Source organism: Palaemon carinicauda, chromosome 24, assembly GCF_036898095.1.
Source record: "Palaemon carinicauda isolate YSFRI2023 chromosome 24, ASM3689809v2, whole genome shotgun sequence".
NCBI lineage: Eukaryota > Metazoa > Arthropoda > Malacostraca > Decapoda > Palaemonidae > Palaemon > Palaemon carinicauda.
In genome coordinates, this window is record NC_090748.1 from 11,086,115 (window position 1) to 11,104,264 (window position 18,150).

General features: G+C 35.7%; 1 protein-coding gene across 1 annotated transcript in view; it reads right to left on the reverse strand.

Annotated features, from left to right (window-relative positions):
* Positions 1–9,022: 9,022 nt before the first annotated feature.
* The window catches only part of LOC137618077 (uncharacterized), a 49,273-nt gene continuing 40,145 nt past the window's right edge, over positions 9,023–18,150 (reverse strand). Inside the window, exon 6 of the mRNA XM_068348047.1 lies at positions 9,023–14,901. Coding sequence (XP_068204148.1) covers positions 10,884–14,901 — 4,018 coding nt within the window. The 3' untranslated portion in view covers positions 9,023–10,883. The remainder of the gene's footprint in view (positions 14,902–18,150) is intronic.

Sequence of the window (18,150 nt, forward strand, 5' to 3'; positions counted from 1 at the left end):
TCTATATGGGAATGTATTAAAAAATTTAAATCAATTAACATAACAATATCACTTAATTTAAACGGAAAAATCATGAGTACATTTTCGAAAAATTAATACAAAATCTATATGGAAATGTATTTAAAAATTCAAATTAATTAACATAACAATACCACTTAATTTAAACGGAAAATTCATAAGTCTTCATTTTCGAAAAATGGAAACAAAATCTATATGGAAATGTATTAAAAAATTCAAATCAATTAACATAACAATATCACTTAATTCACACGTAAAAATCATGTCTACATTTTCGAAAAATTAAAACAAAATCTATATGGAAATGTATTAAAAAATTGAAATCAATTAACATAACAATATCACTTCATTTAAACGAAAAATCATAAGTCTTCATTTTCGAAAAATTAAAACAAAATCTATATGGAAATGTATTAAAAATTTCAAATTAATTAACATAACAATATCACTTCATTTAAAAGAAAAATCATAAGCCTACATTTTCGAAAAATTAAAACAAAATCTATATGGAAATGTATTAAAAATTCAAATCAATTAACATAATATCACTTAATTTAAACGGAAAAATCATAAGCCTACATTTTCGAAAAATTTAAACAAAATCTATTTGGAAATGTATTAAAAAATTCAAATCAATTAACAAATTATCACTTGATTTAAACGGAAAAATCATAAGTCTACATTTTCGAAAAATTCAAACAAAATCTATATGGAAATGTATTGAAAAATTCAAGTCAATTAAGACAACACTATCACTTGATTTAAAAGGAAAAATCAAGTCTACATTTTCGAAAAATAAAAAAAAATCTATATGAAAAAAAAAACTTTTTCGATTTTATCTGACACTTCACCTTATTTATCTGACACCTTCACCTTATTTATCTGACACTTCACCTTATTACGGAAACTTACGAAGTACTATTTCTCGTGTTTTGGAATTCGTTTATTTCGTTATCTGCAAATAAAGGACTCTGGAATATGGAACTGAAAATTGAACTGTTCATATTTTTTTTTCGAAAATGCTAAATTAAATTCCATAGACGGGGTTGAAAGAGAAATTTAAAATGTTTATATATAGATATTATTTCTAATATTTTTTAAAATTCTATAGAATATTTGGTTCAAAAACTCTCTCGTAGTACTCAAAATATTACAGATCAAAATATATTTTCTACACATACTGATAAAATTCAATTATTTTCTGAGGTTGAATATATATATATATATATATATATATAATTCTTCTAATAGGTTTCCAATTTGTGAACTTTCAATTTTACATCAATTAAAAAAAATTGCAAGAATGTTACTGGCTGTTTTTACCATGTAAAATATGAAAATAGTTAACTAATTTGTATAGATATTTTTCTTGCTTTTACGAGCCACAGATGAATATTATAATTCATAAGAAATTTGATCTTAATAACTGTTTTTAAAACTGTTTTAAAACGCCACAACAAAATAGAAAACGGATTCTAGCACTTTGTAAAGTTTTTAAAGCTTCGTACACACTATGCATCATGATGCAGTAGTGGTGTTGAAATAAATTACTATTTTCTAAATCTTCGTACACACTAAGCATCGTGACGAGTAGTGGTGATGAAATAAATTACTAGTTTTTAAAGCTTCGTACACACTATGCATCATGATGCAGTTGTGGTGTTGATAAATACATTACTATCTCCCAAATTGTATTGCAACACTGCTCACTTGTTTTTCGCTTGATAGCTGTCCACTCGCAGCGAGTAAATAGCTATTGATGCTGGAGCTAAACGGACGACACCTTAGCACTTTGAACGATGACGCAACACTGAGCTGTGAGCAGTGTTGCCACTGGTTTAAGACTTCCGACTGGTAGGGAAAATGACAAAGGCAGTAGTACCAAAAACCAACAAAACATCCATCAAATTAACCAAATATAATCACAATTTCTATAATCTATGATAGTTTTAGTTCAAAATACAATACAGAATAACATATATAAAAATATAGACTTCATATTATAAATGTAAAACATTTATAGCCTATGCCAGAAAATTACATATATATATAAAACAGATTTATATGCCAGAAAATACTTTTTCAACCTTGATAACTATGCGGAAATATTTTCCGTACCAGACAGAGTAAAGCAGATGCGGAAATTTAAATAATGGATAATTGGAGATCCCTCTGTAGACCAATTTTTCCGTCATTAAACCCCCCACAAAAAAAAAAAAAATCCGCAATTTGGTAACACTGCAGACAGCTTGAAGTGTTGCCAGATGTAAAGTTTCCACCAGTGTTCTTTTCATAATATAATAGATGTTTTATTTTACCAGGCATGATACAAATCTATGCTACATCATAAATAAAAACAATGATTAGCATTGGAAAAAATTATTAATGGGTTTGCTATTTTCACTTAAGCTCATATGTCATATTTCAATGTTTCTCCGATGAATTTGGAATCTCATAATCTGGCAACGATGCCATCAACTCTGGTATGCAGCTTCGTGTTAAAAAAGTAGTTTTTCAACAATGCAATATGAATTATTGTGTGTAGGCCTACGAGGCTTTAAGTAAATTCTTAGACCATTTCTATCCATGATGTTTAGAAAATATAAAATGGATAGTTGTTTTGGACAAACTAGATTTTAAATGATGGGAGTATGAACGGGAAATAATGACCATTAAAACAAATGACTGGCAAAACCCTGCACTCGGCATCAGTAGGTTAATTTTGCACATAGGCCTACATGGATTTTCTCAGCTTATTTTGCAAATTTCAGTACTGGAGATTACCAAAAATGAAAAATTCTATCAATAAAGTATTTTAATGAGAAATTGCATAAACAACCTTGGCATTTGAAAGAGAATTTTGGATGGAATGACAATTATTTATCTTTTTTTTCTTTGTAAATAATGATTTAGAATCAGCAATTTCCGGATATGGTTTCAAATATCGTGGTAGGCCTGAATATTTAGGCCTACATCTACATTTTCCTTCTTTCTTACGGATATTTCATGTCCTAATAGGCCTACTTCGTATATTAGGGCCATGGTAGGCTATTGAAAACGTCCCTGCCTAGGCATATCTTCGACAGGAGTTCGAGATCAGCTCAAAATTGTTTGTTCCTTTAGTGTCTGCAACCTTACCATCCTTGTAAGTTAAAGCGGTTTTGTTGAAGACTATAGGCCTACCTGCTGATTCATCAGCAGTCATTGCCTGGGGCTACCTGGTCTTGTTCTAGCTTTTTTTTTCTGCTTTCTTTTCCTCACTGGGCTATTTTCCCTGTTGAAGCCCTTGGGCATATTGTACCTTACTTTTCCAATTTGGTTGGTAGCTTAGCTAATAATAATAATAATAATAACAACAATAATAATAATGTTGGGCTATTTTCCTTGTTGGAGACCTTGGGCTTATAAGATCTTTATTTGCCAATTTGGTTTGTAGCTTAGCTAATAATTATAACAATAACAATAATAATAATAATATTAATGATAATAATGTTTATTAAAATAGCCTGAACTGAATTTGAAACTATATAAATTACCTATTTTCATTAGGTAAAATTCTTTGAGGTAGGCCTGCTCAATGTTGTTGGAATCCATTTTTATCAAGGCAAAATAAGAATTTAAGAACATAACTTTCTTTGAGGTAGGCCTACTCATGCTTATTGGAAAATATTTTTATCAAGGTAAAATGAAAACAAATTTAAGAACATACCTTTCTTTGAAATAGGCCTACTCATGCTTATAGGAAAATATTTTTATCAAGGTAAAATGAAAACCAATTTAAGAACATACCTTTCTTTAAGATAGGCCTACTCATGCTTATAGGAAAATATTTTTATCAAGGCAAAATAAGAATAAATTTAAGAACATAACTTTCTTTGAGATAGGCCTACTCATGCTTATTGGAAAATATTTTTATCAAGGCAAAATAAAAACAAATTTAAGAACATACCTTTCTTTGAGATAGGCTTACTCATGCTTATAGGAAAATATTTTTATCAAGGCAAAATAAAAAGAAATCTAAGAACATACCTTTCTTTGATAGGCCTACTCATGCTTATAGGAAAATATTTTTATCAAGGTAAAATGAAAACCAATTTAAGAACATAACTTTATCCATGATAATTCATGTACAATAAGAAATTGGTACTAAACCAATGTACAAAGAAACAGTTTAATTTTAGAAGCACAGTAACAAATAAAAAAAACAAATAAATTAAAAACGAATATGACATGTAAACAAGTAAACAAAATATGCATAATTTATTACAATCGTTAATTAGAAGCTCCAGTCTTTTTTTATTTTAAATTATCAATTATTTATAATAACTTTTCCATTTGTTTCGTGTTATCAATATTTATTAAAATCTCATCAGAATTTATGAAATTCAAGTTAATTTTTTTTTTTCATTTTTTTTCTGAGATATGAGTAAAGTTATTTACAAATTGTTTGTTTAAGAACCATTTTGATTTTCACTATAATCACAAACTGATATGAGAGAGAGAGAGAGAGAGAGAGAGAGAGAGAGAGCTATTTTGATTTTCACTATAATCACAAACTGATATGAGAGAGAGAGAGAGAGAGAGAGAGAGAGAGACAGAACGAGAGAGAGAGAGAGAGAGAGAGAGAGAGAGAGAGAGAGAGAGAATAGCTGTACAGTAAATCTTGAAAATGTATTAACAATTTTTTCGATATTATCTAGAGAGAGAGAGAGAGAGAGAGAGAGAGAGAGAGAACTTTACAGTATATCTCGAATATATATCTATTATTTCTTCGACTTATGATCGTGAGAGAGAGAGAGAGAGAGAGAGAGAGAGAGAGAGAGAATAGCTGTACAGTAAATCTTGAAAATGTATTAACAATTTTTTCGATATTATCTAGAGAGAGAGAGAGAGAGAGAGAGAGAGAGAGAGAGAGAACTGTACAGTATATCTCGAAAATATATCAACTATTTTTTCGGCTGTCTAGAGAGAGAGAGAGAGAGAGAGAGAGAGATCTGTACAGTATATCTCAAAAATATATTTACTATCTTTTCGATTATGATCTAGAGAGAGAGAGAGAGAGAGAGAGAGAGATCTGTACAGTATATATAAAAATGGTATCATCTTGGAAATAACTTCACCTATCTTTTCATTAATTTCTAATTTATTTACAATTTTTCAACTCCATAAATTTCACGTCTCCAAAAATTAATTCACGATGACCTATTTGCTTGCTTCTTGTCATGGCCTATATCAGAAAGGCTGGCATAACATTAACAAAAAAAAAAAAAAAAATAAGAACGAAATAAAGTATCTTTCATCTGTCAAAATAACTTAATAGTAATATCTTTATTAAGTTTCTAAAGCCCTGTCCACACGACCGAGCATGCCCGACGGGCAAACAGTGATACCAGACCACAATAGTTAGTTAGAATGAGGGTTAATGACGTCAGAAGTGGGAAAACCACAGACAGGGATCTGGCATCATACAGTGTTGCCAGATCCCTGCCTTTAGTTTTCCAGCTTCTGATGTCATCAACCCTCATTTTCACTATAGTCAATTTCTTTTAGCGATGCAGATTTGCACCGACTCGCAGCGGTGCCCTTTTAGCTCGGAAAAGTTTCCTGATCGCTGATTGGTTGGACGAGATAATTCTAACCAATCAGCGATCAAGAAACTTTCCCGAGCTAAAAGGGCACCGCTGCGAGTCGGTGCAAATCTGCCTCGATAAAAGAAATGCACTATAACTATTGTGGCCTGGTATCACTGTTTACCCGTCGGGCATGCTCGATCAGGTGGACGCACCTTAAGTAGAACACTACTCTTCCGTGTGTTTTCAAAATTCACTGAGAAAAATTTCTCATAAATAAAAAGAAAACATGATGGATTCTAAAACTTATCCGCTCCGGCACTTACATTTAAGCCTAAGTGTATCTATTGGCAATAAAGTCAGGAAATAAAATTATCACTGAATCCACACTAAATCTTGATCTTACGGTATAAGATTGATAATACTTACATAACATTTATAAGGGCAAGGGGCTAGTAATTGTCCTGCAACTCATTACTTATAATTATTACTTAATAGGTACTTGTGACACGCACTTTTTTTTTAAAAACTTGGAAAATCATCTTTGGGGGGTCATCAACACCTTCATGCAAAATCTTGTTTGGATCCCAATGTTTCTTTATCGTTGCTCCGTCTTCGAAATGAAAATTCACGTCCCTAGATTCCTTTAAAATGAATTTTCTTATGGAATGGAAAACTGTAGGCGCGGATTACTTACAATGTTTCAGACTCTTTCAGTTTTGGAACCTACTTCCAATGTGTACCTTCTGCAGACAGATTTTGGAATAAGTAGCTACAACTGTAAACTTTTGCCGATATTTCTTTGGCAAGGAGTCTAAAGTGGCAGGACTTTAAACTGTAGTTCTTAGTCAATCTGATTTTCTAAATGCATATGACTCAGCAGAATATGTAAAATGTCATACTTTAAACTCTGGCTCGTAGTCAACCTGATTTTCCAAATGCATATGACTCAGCAGAGTATGTAAAAATGCCGTACTTTAAACTGTAGATCCTAGTCAACTTGATTGTCTAAATGCATATGACTCAGTAGAGTAAGTAAAATTTCTTGCTATTTAACTTTGGCTCCTAGTTAACCTGATTTTCTACATGCATATGACTCAGCAGAGTATGTAAAAATGCCATACTTTAAACTCTGGCTCCTAGTTGACTTGATTTTCTAAATGCATATGACTCAGCAGAATATGTAAAATGTCATACTTTAAACTCTGGCTCGTAGTCAACCTGATTTTCCAAATGCATACGACTCAGCAGAGTATGTAAAAATGCCGTACTTTAAACTGTAGATCCTAGTCAACTTGATTGTCTAAATGCATATGACTCAGTAGAGTAAGTAAAATTTCTTGCTATTTAACTCTGGCTCCTAGTTAACCTGATTTTCTACATGCATATGACTCAGCAGAGTATGTAAAAATGCCATACTTTAAACTCTGGCTCCTAGTCAATCTGATTTTCTAAATGCATATGACTCGCACAGTATGTAAGAATGTATTCAGTTAAAACCTCTTTGCTTATGTATTTTCACATGCATAAACTTCTACCTCCGACCTTGCTTTCAGAAAACAAGTTCTAATACTGACTTTATTGCCAGAGTGACTTGTAGAGCTTAGGAGAAATGGTTTAACCAAGTTACAGTCATTTGAACATTTTAGCTATTTCGTGAACGGCACCGGTGTTAACAGGGACCCCCTTCTTGAAGTGTATAATAGGTTTGATTTTTATAGTGCCAGACGGTTTCCACTTTTTCCTTGTCAAATTGGAGTATACAGAAGCCTGGTTCCGAAAACCCTTGAATTGACCCAGTATTTGATTGACCAGAAGAGATTCACTGTGATTTGTACTGACGATTTCACGCGTCTCCACTGCTGGCTGGTTGAGCCACTTCGCTGCCCTGCTAGCTAGTGTGGGCCCCAATGTTTTTGGTGTCCATCCACGCTTACTTGCAGGTGATATGCAGGGCTTTTCTTTAGTGGCAATTACATTACCTGCATTATTTACCGATGGGTCGGAAAATGCAAACGAGCCCGATTTAACGTCGCGCGAGAAGAAACCGAGGCTCAAGATGCTTTCGGCTTTTTGAGTCACAGCCTCTAGGAGTCCAGCTGAGTTATCATTATCAATAGAATTAGCTGGTTTTGAGTAGAAGTCCGTTATACTACTATTCATTTTGGGAGGATGACTATAGCTTTGAGATTGTATGTGGTCATTACTAGTTATACAACTTACAAAGGGATTTTCAGTAACAATATAAAATCCTTTTTTATCTGAGCTACTGCTTGATTGGTCGTCTTCAGAACTAGATGTTGAATTTGTTTGAATATCACAAGGAGCTTTAGATCCTTTCTGTACACCATTGTTTGAACTACTTAAATTCTTGTCTAAAACACTTGTAAATGTATTTTGATAATTTTCATTAGTCTCTTTGACAGATTCCAACGTAGGTACTTTGGGAAGAGGTTCTGCTATATTTTCTATATCAATGGAACTTTTTGAGCAATTGTAATTTGATAATATACTTTTTTCTGTTATAGAAAAATTTGTGTTACTTTTAGAACGTAAGAGGGTCTGGCCTGAATCAGGATGATGTGAGGTAAAATTGGCGCCCATTCTCTTGAGCGCCTTAACTGTATCTATGGCCGCGTGCCAGCGCTGGCGTATGACATACTGCCGCAGGTTCGCCTTGTCCAGTTCCTTCTGTTCCTTCTCGGCACTAGATAGCCTCCCGAGCTTAGAAATCCAACGATGCTTCTGACACTGTTCAGGTGTCAAGCGCGAGCTGGTAATACAATAAGACGATGACAATTAGCACTTTCCAATATTCTTAGTTCTACTACCACCACTACCCTTACATATTTGGCTGCGTTTGGCAACTGCTTTCATCAGGGTGCTGTAGCCCCCAGTCAATTCTATTTACTACCATTATCACGGAGGCTGGGGAAGAGCTTCTTACATGTCACCACAGTAACCATGAAACCAGGGCTCATGATTACCATAGCAACAGCTACCATCCATAAGGCTAGGTGAATGTAGGAGAACGCCAAAGTCCTTGGGGTGCAGGTCGACGGGCTGTCATTAGCAAAAGGAGGAGGGAAGATGCAGATAAGGATCATGCTTTTCAATATAGACAGTGCTTGTTATGGGAAACTTTTCAAGGCATCTTGTAAATACTTAAAATGCTCAATTTGGCTGTAAAAATTGTATACAAAGTCCTTTCACTGGTGATTGTAAAGCTTGTACATTTAGGATAGGAACTATTCTTGTATTTACTAAAATGGCTGAAGAGTTTCACCATACAAATAAAGAATATTTTCTTGGAGGAATGACAAATATATATCTGCAGAAAGCAAGGTGACAGGGACTATGGGTGTAAATTACTACAGAAGGTCTTCAACTTACGAAGTCAATAGTCTCTATGATGCTGTTTCTAAGTAGAATTGTTTGTAAGTCGACTCGTTTTCAGACGGATTTTTTGTAAGTCGACTCGTTTTCAGACGGATTTTTTGTAAGTCGACTCGTTTTAAGACGGATTGTTTGTAAGTCGACTCGTTTTCAGACGGATTTTTTGTAAGTCGACTCGTTTTAAGACGGATTGTTTGTAAGTCGACTCGTTTTAAGACGAATTGTTTGTAAGCCAAATTTTGTTACATTTTGGCCTAGGGTAGGCCTAACTGGACTCTCATTCCTACGATTTCCAACTACAAAGGTCAAGAAATAGTCTCGTTTCAGATGAAATAAACAAAGTTATTGCAAATGTTGTTTTGCTTACTGTATTAAATTATAAATTACTTTATCACAATAATTATTCCTCTTACTACAGTCTATGAACTTTTGATACATTATCTGAGATATATAGAGATATATGATTTCAGTTGGATTTGTTCGTATCTCGGAATGTTTGTAAGTCAAACGCTCGTAAGTTGAAGACCTCCCGTATGGTTCGGCATCCACTATCATTCTATACTGGAGTGTAAATATTCTTACCTAATATTCAAATGGGAATATACAGATTTGTCCAAGGTACGTATATAGTTTTATGCTGTGATAAGGCTAGTTACCATGATAGCAAGGTGTGCAATTTATGAGGTATTTTAACCAGGACCTAAAGGTGTGCTATTATGTAAAAGTGGCTTAAAGTATCATCTTGAAAACCTGTTGCCATAGAAAAAAAATCAAGCATTCTATAGATTCTATGTACAAGCTAATGTAAGATTCAAAGTTTTCAAAATCATATTATCTTTGAGGAAAACTATTTACTATTTACTATAGACATCTAAAATCTATCTATTGAGGCTGTTTATACAGAGAATGACTCAAAAGTTACAACGATTTTTAAACCAATCTAATTTATTATCAAACTGATACTCATATCAAATAATTCTACTTCTAGAATAAATCAATGAGGAAACAATGTCATTATCTGATCACTAAAATCCAATAATAATGGAATGTGACAATTAAACCTTTCTCCCAGGATAAGCAGCCTTAATTACTTCAAAACTTAATACCCTAAGACATACTTTTCAAGCCCCTGGAAAACTAACAGGATTTTGTCTGCTAAATCCAAACAAAAAGGGTCTGGGATGGATTAAGGAGTTGAATTTTCAGATATGACATTTAAAATACAATTATTCATGATTTGCATGCAGATCCAGTGCAGAAAAAATGGGGGATATGATCTCTGAGGGCATTTGGTAAAAGGGTAAGCCCGCCATACCTCTTAGAGTGACTTTTCTCATCTTTCAGTGCAAACGTATTACCTTAGTTGTATGGATCCTATGCACCAGGAGTGCTTACACAGCAGAAAAAATATTGTTTTAGTTGATCAAAACTGTTTTAATATCAAAATAGTATCTTTTAGGGGGTTACTGGAGAAGACGAGCTACAGCAGCTATGAACAAAAGTGTCTGACCAGGCAGTCTCTAACGTTCCATGCAACTTTCAAATCGTCTCGGAAATCTTGGGACATCGCTTTGTCTTGCGTCAAAACTTCTTTCCTAGCAAATATATTCTGATGGGAATATATCATTAATAATAGTGATTATAGTAACCCAAAAATATTATATCAACACAGAAACCGTATCGTAACTTTGAATGAATTCTTAAAATGTGATGTTAGGAGCAACTATTGGAGACATTAATTGAGAAATACATTTTTTTTTATATTATGGAAGCAAATTAATACCATAAAAATGGCATAAGTTCTGTTTATGCAGTTAGATTAGCTTTAAATATCAAAACCAAACCTAATACAGTATATATTTTGTCAAAAGTCTTTGGCCCAAACACGTGTGAAAATTGCTAGTGCTTGATCATTCCAGTGCTGTCTCTTCTACATAGAATAACACTGTTTCTCCTGTTATTTCCAATATTGTTATTGAGTGAGTCTACATTCTGTAAAATTTCTCCTTGGGGTCCTCCTGGGGGTTTCCCTACTTTATCTAAAAGTCTGTTAGTGAGATATTTTACGTGAGTTTTGTCACTTGACTTACAAGATATGAGAGGAGTTTTGGCATTCTTGTTCACATCCAGGCTGTTCTCCAATAGACTTGCAGGATGAATTCTTTCTGTTGTCTTTGAAAACACCATACTACTGTGTGTCCTACTAATAGGGCGTTGCGTACGAGGTGTTGTTTTTGTCTGTTCAAACTGTGAAATCCGGTCTTGTGCTGAAAATAGGAGAGGTCCCAGTTTTTTCTTCTGGTTTGGAGACGGAGGAAATTTACTTTTTCTCTTAAGGGTGTCGGTGCTATTAGATTCAGTAGCCTTATTGTTTGCTGAAGGAGACTTTTTGTTGTCAACCTTTTTATCACCTGCGGGCATTTGCATGCTACTAACTGAACTTGTTTTCATGAGTTTTGATGATCGTGGAAGAGTGTAAGACTTTGGATCATCTTTCCTCGATATGTTAGAAATGTTTAGATTTTCCTCTCTGTTACTCCTATGTAGAACTTTGCCTTTCTCAGGAGGTTTTGGGGGTAGTTCACCACTTAATCTGGAATACGATTGGAAATCCTTAATTTCACTAATTTCTAAAGAATCTTGCTTTTGAAGTAGACTGTTCATCACTTTTGGAGATGGTGACCGGGTAGAGCTATCAACTGACATATGGTCATCTGATTGAGAATACTGAGACAAATCCTCAGTAGTACTCTCAGTAGCTTTCTGAGAGTCTCTCAGTGTATTGGCAGGAACTTCAAAGGATGGAGATTGTGAGAGATTTGTTCGTGATGGAGATCTCTTCATAGCACCCCATGGAGTTTGTAGGAAAAGGTTTTCAGATGAGGCAGAGCTTTTGAGACTTAACATTGATGGCTCTCTAGATAGTGGGTAAAGGTTTGGTTGCTGTTTATTTGCAACTGGAGACTTGTCTCTAAGTCGGTCACTTGGAAGAGGAGATCTATCCCTGGGTCTCGGTGATGTATCCCGTGAAGACCTTCCAACAGGCTTGGGGGAACTGTCTCGAGATTCCCATTTTGATACACGCTCAGAGGTTGAAGACGGTACATTGCGCTGATTCTGAATATTTCCTATGTCAAGAATCCATGCTACCAACTTATTATTTGACATATATGTAGGGTCATTCTCTTCCTTATCGTGGACGGGTAATTGTAGTGTCTCTGCTTTGGTATCGCGGTCATGTTGTGATATAGTGACTCCAGGTACAGATAACAATGTCCCACTTGGACTTTTCACTAAAGTCGCAACAGGAACATCTAGAGAATCCTTGAAGACACTGCAATCTTCATCACTTTCTACTTGTTCACCTTGAGGCACAACGATAAGGTCAGGCCATGCCTGAGATTCTATTCCTTGATCAGCTGAAGCTAAAGCACTAGCTCCTGACAGGCGCTCTAACTGAGAAGGAGTTAGAGGAACATCTCTCGAGGGTCTTCGATTGACTGGTGTTCCCTCTCTAGTCCCTCTGGATGGCGGTCGCTCTTCACATGAAGGTTTTCTGCTAAGGGATGGGGTGGCTTCAGGAGTCAGGTCTCTTGATGGTCTTTGACGTGAAGTGTATGAATCATCATAAGTTCCTGGAGTGTATGATACTGGTACATCCCTCGATGGCCGTCTCTGACGAACTGGTTCATCTTTAGGTGGAAGAGGAACATCTCTAGATGGTTGCTTCTTTAATTGTTTGGTGGGAGTTGATCCTCGAGAATTACGATCAAACTGATCGCTTCTGTCAAATTTAGGTGAATGGGATCCATCTGGGACAGAACCTGGTGTTGAGCCTCTGGAACCACGGTCAGTTGCTAAATCGCCAACTTCATACCGTGGGACAGAGGTTTTTCGTTGCCTCGGGACACTGCTTCCAAACTCTTCATGTTGAAGCGCTATGATTTCCGGACGCTTTAAGGGCTCTTTAGGTAAGTTTTCAATAGTTTTAGCACTACTTTTTCTCTGGGAATCCATCGCCTTATAGCTGTCGCTTACTTTTCGCTGTAGTTCTCTGCTGCTCTCTGAGAGATGGTTTTCCATCGTTTTATTTTCTACCTCATTCATATTTGGTGATTTAACATCTGACTTGGTTTGATTTTCACCTACCATTATTAGGTATTCTTGATAAAGCTTCTTATGCTCCTCCAAATCAACTTCCTTTGGTTTTGTGCTAAGAGGTTCATCTTCCTCTGTAGCTTGTTTATTAGGTTTTGATTTTGTGGGAGTTTCTTTTCCGAATCCGAATCTTTTACGAAAGGGATTTATTAGGTTGACGCCAGACCTCCTCTCACCTCTATCAACTTTAGCAGCTTCTTTCTTTTCTAAGTCTTTCACCGCACTGACACTAGCTGATTTTTCAAGACCAATACTTTTGTTTACAGGTAGCTTTGCTTCATTAAGCTTCTTATTATTATTTCTTGTTGGCGTTGGGCTAAGCTTCTTTGGTTCCCCTTGTACTTGAGGTTCTTCAATTTTCTTTTCTGATTCACTTACCATTCTTAAGTATTCTTCATATTCTTTCTTGTAATCATTTAGGGATATCTCATTAATCTTTTTAAGTGTTTCAGAAGCACTATCAATCCCCAACAATTGTTCTTGTTCTTTTTCTTTCACTGGAGATACTGTATCCTGAACCTTGATATCTGATGACTGCAGATGGTTTGTGTCGGGTAAATTGTCTTTGCGGCTGTCAACTTGTAGACAGCTATCCGTAGATGCAAGGGAGTCAAGAGAACTTGACTTATGGTCAATATTTTGCTTTTTCTCTGGAACATCTTCCTTCTTCGGCTCTGTCTGAATCTTATCGGCGGCTTCTTTCTTTTTCTTTTCTTCTTCCAAGTTCTTCATCCTCTTACGTTCCTCATATGCCTTCTTTTGCTTTTCTATTTTCGATTCCTTTGACCCCTTTTCAGCATCAACTGTTTTTCTCTTCGAGTCTATGGGCTTCTTTGGTATAATAGCTTCTGATGACTTCTTCCTACCTTTAGCAGTCTCCGTTTTTACTTGCAATTCGTTAATACCGGTCACCGTAGCTTCAACTGCTTCTGTTCTGGATTTCTCGTTATTGGCCATGTTTTGTAGTTCAACTTCTGCGTCCTTAACCTCACTTGGTTTCTCCTCCTTTTCTTTTCTATCTGTAAGTTCCTGCTGTTGCAATATCGTTAGCCTCTCTTCTAGTTCTTTCGCCACTTCCTCGGGTGATGGCTGCTTTGATAAGGTTTTTTGTGGTTCTATGGTGTATCGAATGAATTCCTCCTGATCTATAATATCTAAATCATTCTCAGGCTCTGAGATATCCCCTGGATCAGATGGTGGACCTACCACCACTGAAGCAAATGAATCTCTGGAGTTCCAGCCACCAGTCTTGACTATTCTTTGAAGGTCCAGTGCAATGGGTGTACCTATGAGATAAGGAGAATTTGGGTGTGAATTCCACCGTTCTACAAATTCTTTTAATTGCTTCTTCGTTAGTTCTAGTTCTTCTCCCTTTTTCTCCACTTCAGTCTGTCTCTCTAGTTCTTTTTTCTTCTCTTCTTCTTTCCTCTTGGTTTCTTCTTGTCTTTCCAACTCTAGTTTCTTTGCCTCGGCTTGCTTTTCAATTTCTTTCTTCTTAATCTCAGCTTGTTTTTCCAAATCTTTTCTCTTGAGTTCTACTTGCCGAAGTAAATCCGCCTCCCTTTTTCTCTTATCTTTTTCATTTTCCTTTTCTTCTTGAAGTATCTTTTCCTCTATACTCATGTCTTCCTGATCAGTCTCTTCTTCCGATTCTGTTTCAGATTCCAATTCGTGTTCTGGCAAACGCCTTCGACCGCCGACGGGTGGAGGCTGCCTAAGCCAGCTGTGATGCCTACACTGAGCTGGGGTCAGGCGCAAACTGTAAAGCAAGCATTCCATGCAATCAGAAAGAGAAAGGAAGAAGGCTTTCTTCATGTGTGTATCGCTAAATCTAAATATTCCAAAGTGTTTTCCCAAGGGACGTGAGGTTCGTGATCAATTTTGCACATCGTTAGAGTCACTCAGGTAGATGAACTACTTGAGGAGTGGTATGGATTTATGAACAAGTTTTACTGATGGGATAACATACCATTCTCTAAATTTTGTATACATGAAGATTTTACTATACTGAAGAATACAATTAGAGCTTCCACAAACGGGCCAATTTTCAGTGGACGGTGGCTGCAATTTTTACGGATGGGATAACATACCCTCCTCTAAATTTTGTTTACATGAAGATTCTACTATACTGATGATTATCATTAGGGTTTCCACGCACGGGCCAATTTGCAGTGGAAGGTGGCTGCCACTATTGTGTGGTGTCAAGCCAATTTTCAGTGGACGGTGGCTCCGACTATTTCGCGGTGCCACGAAAAAGTGGACGGCGAAGCTGTGAACACCCCGCTTCTAAAAATTGGCTTGTATGCAGACATCTATAGAAATATACGAGTTTAATTTTTCGTCACATAACAGTGGCAGCCATTGTCCGCTGAAAATTAGCCAGTGTGTGGGAGCCCTTAAACTTCCCAAATATTGTTTTCCTTCAAAAATATTTTGCAAAATAATAATCTATTAAAGAATTTAATTAGAGATTGAAACATCTGAAATCAGCCAATTGCTTTTCAGATAGATGTCAAAACACATCACAGTACCTCACCCTTGGCTATGATTTCTTACTCTCTATAGTAAACATTTATTAATGAAAAAAAAATACATCAAAATTTAGTTACATTAAAGTTATGATGTTTCTAAAGACATTGACACAATAAAAAGAAGCAAAACCTATGTGAGGGACACAATTCATGCAGTTTATGTGAGTTCTACTATTGTACTCAGTAACACATAGAAATTGACTAGAAAAACTGCTACTTAGATAGTAAATGTTACCTGATATATACTGTGGCAAAAATCTATTCGGTCTGTTATGTAAAAATACTTGTGTAATAGAAAGAGAAGGATCTATGTGTGATGGTACCCTTGTATACTAGATGGCACAGATTTCTCTATTGTTATCTATGAAATTTTTCCCTAGGGGCTAGACGCACCGTCAAAAAGCCCCTGTCCGGAGAGAAGCTCCGGGCAATCTAAAGAAGAAGAATGAAATTTTTCCAACTGAAACTGCGACAGGTGAAGTTGTCACCACCAACCTCCTCCTCAACTGAAAATAACAGCTTAGAAAGGTGTATTAAAACTAATAGTTTCAGTTTAATCAAAGATTGATTGATAAGCTACTTTCTCTCACGTACAGGATGATATTGAAATATCATAAACAGGGATGATAAATGTTATTTATCCTAACTGATAACAGATAAGATGGTATAAGTCAATTCTTTTTAGTTAGGCAGATTTGCAGAGTCTCGCAAGGGTGCCCTTTTTAGCTTGGAAAAGTTTCCTGATCGCTGATTGGTTGGACAAGATAATTCTGACCAATCAGAGAGCAAGGAAACTTTTCCCGAGCTAGAAGGGCACCGCTGCGAGTCGGAAAGGTTTCTTGATCGATGATTGGTTGGACAAGATAATTCTGACCAATCAGAGACCAAGGAAACTTTTCCGAGCTAGAAGGGCACCGCTGCGAGTCGGAAAAGTTTCCCGATCGCTGATTGGTTGGACAAGATAATTCTGACCAATCAGAGACCAAGGAAACTTTTCCCGAGCTAAATGGGCACCGCTGCGAGTCAGAGAAGTTTCCTGATCGCTGATTGGTTGGAAAAGATAATTCTGACCAATCAGAGAGCAAGGAAACTTTTCCCGAGCTAGAAGGGCACCGCTGCGAGTCGGAAAGGTTTCTTGATCGCTGATTGGTTGGACAAGATAATTCTGACCAATCAGAAAGCAAGGAAACTTTTCCCGAGCTAAATGGGCACCGCTGCGAGTCAGAGAAGTTTCCTGATCGCTGATTGGTTGGACAAGATAATTCTGACCAATCAGAGTCCAAGGAAACTTTTCCGAGCTAAATGGGCACCGCTGCGAGTCAGAGAAGTTTCTTGATCGCTGATTGGTTGGACAAGATAATTCTGACCAATCAGAGAGCAAGGAAACTTTTCCCGAGCTAAAAGGGCACCGCTGCGAGTCGGAAAGGTTTCTTGATCGCTGATTGGTTGGACAAGATAATTCTGACCAATCAGAGACCAAGGAAACTTTTCCCGAGCTAAATGGGCACCGCTGCGAGTCAGAGAAGTTTCCTGATCGCTGATTGGTTGGACAAGATAATTCTGACCAATCAGAGACCAAGGAAACTTTTCCCGAGCTAAATGGGCACCGCTGCGAGTCAAAAAAGTTCCCGATCGCTGATTGGTTGGACAAGATAATTCTGGCCAATCAGAGACCAAGGAAACTTTTCCCGAGCTAAATGGGCAACCGCTGCGAGTCAGTGCAAATGCGCCTCATTAAAAAAAATTGAGTATAGCGAGTTGATATTCATGTCTACGAAAAATATTAAAAAAAACATTTCAAAACTGGAGTTTGTAGGATCAACGGTGACTGTACCTGCGTAACAGAAAGTAAGAACACCAAGGCAAAAGAAAATAAAAGCATCGTTATTCGTATACATGTTTGGAACGGGGACAGTACAGAAAATAAAATCTGCCATGTCCCAAAATAAAATTGATTTGCTCAGAAGGACATTGGGAATTGATTCGTCAGCCGAAAACTGAGTAGTTTTGGAATAGTTAATCAAGATGAAAAATAATCTTCAATTTACTGATAAATAGAAACTAATGCTGACTTATTTAATGTTACATACATAAATACATACTCACATATATATATATATATACATTTTAAAAAGTAGAAGCTATTGTCTTTGAGTGGTTCCGCCTTGGGACTCTGATCCCGAGGTCGATACGAAAATCCAGACGTTAATGTATTAAAATATATGGCTTATTTGAGAATATATATACACGAGCACACACACACACATAATATATATATATATATATATATATATATATATAAATATATATATATATATATATATATATATATATATATATATATATAAATATATATATATATATATATATGTATATATATATATATATATATATATATATATATATATATATATATATATATATACATATATATATATATATGTATATATATACATATATATATATATATATATATA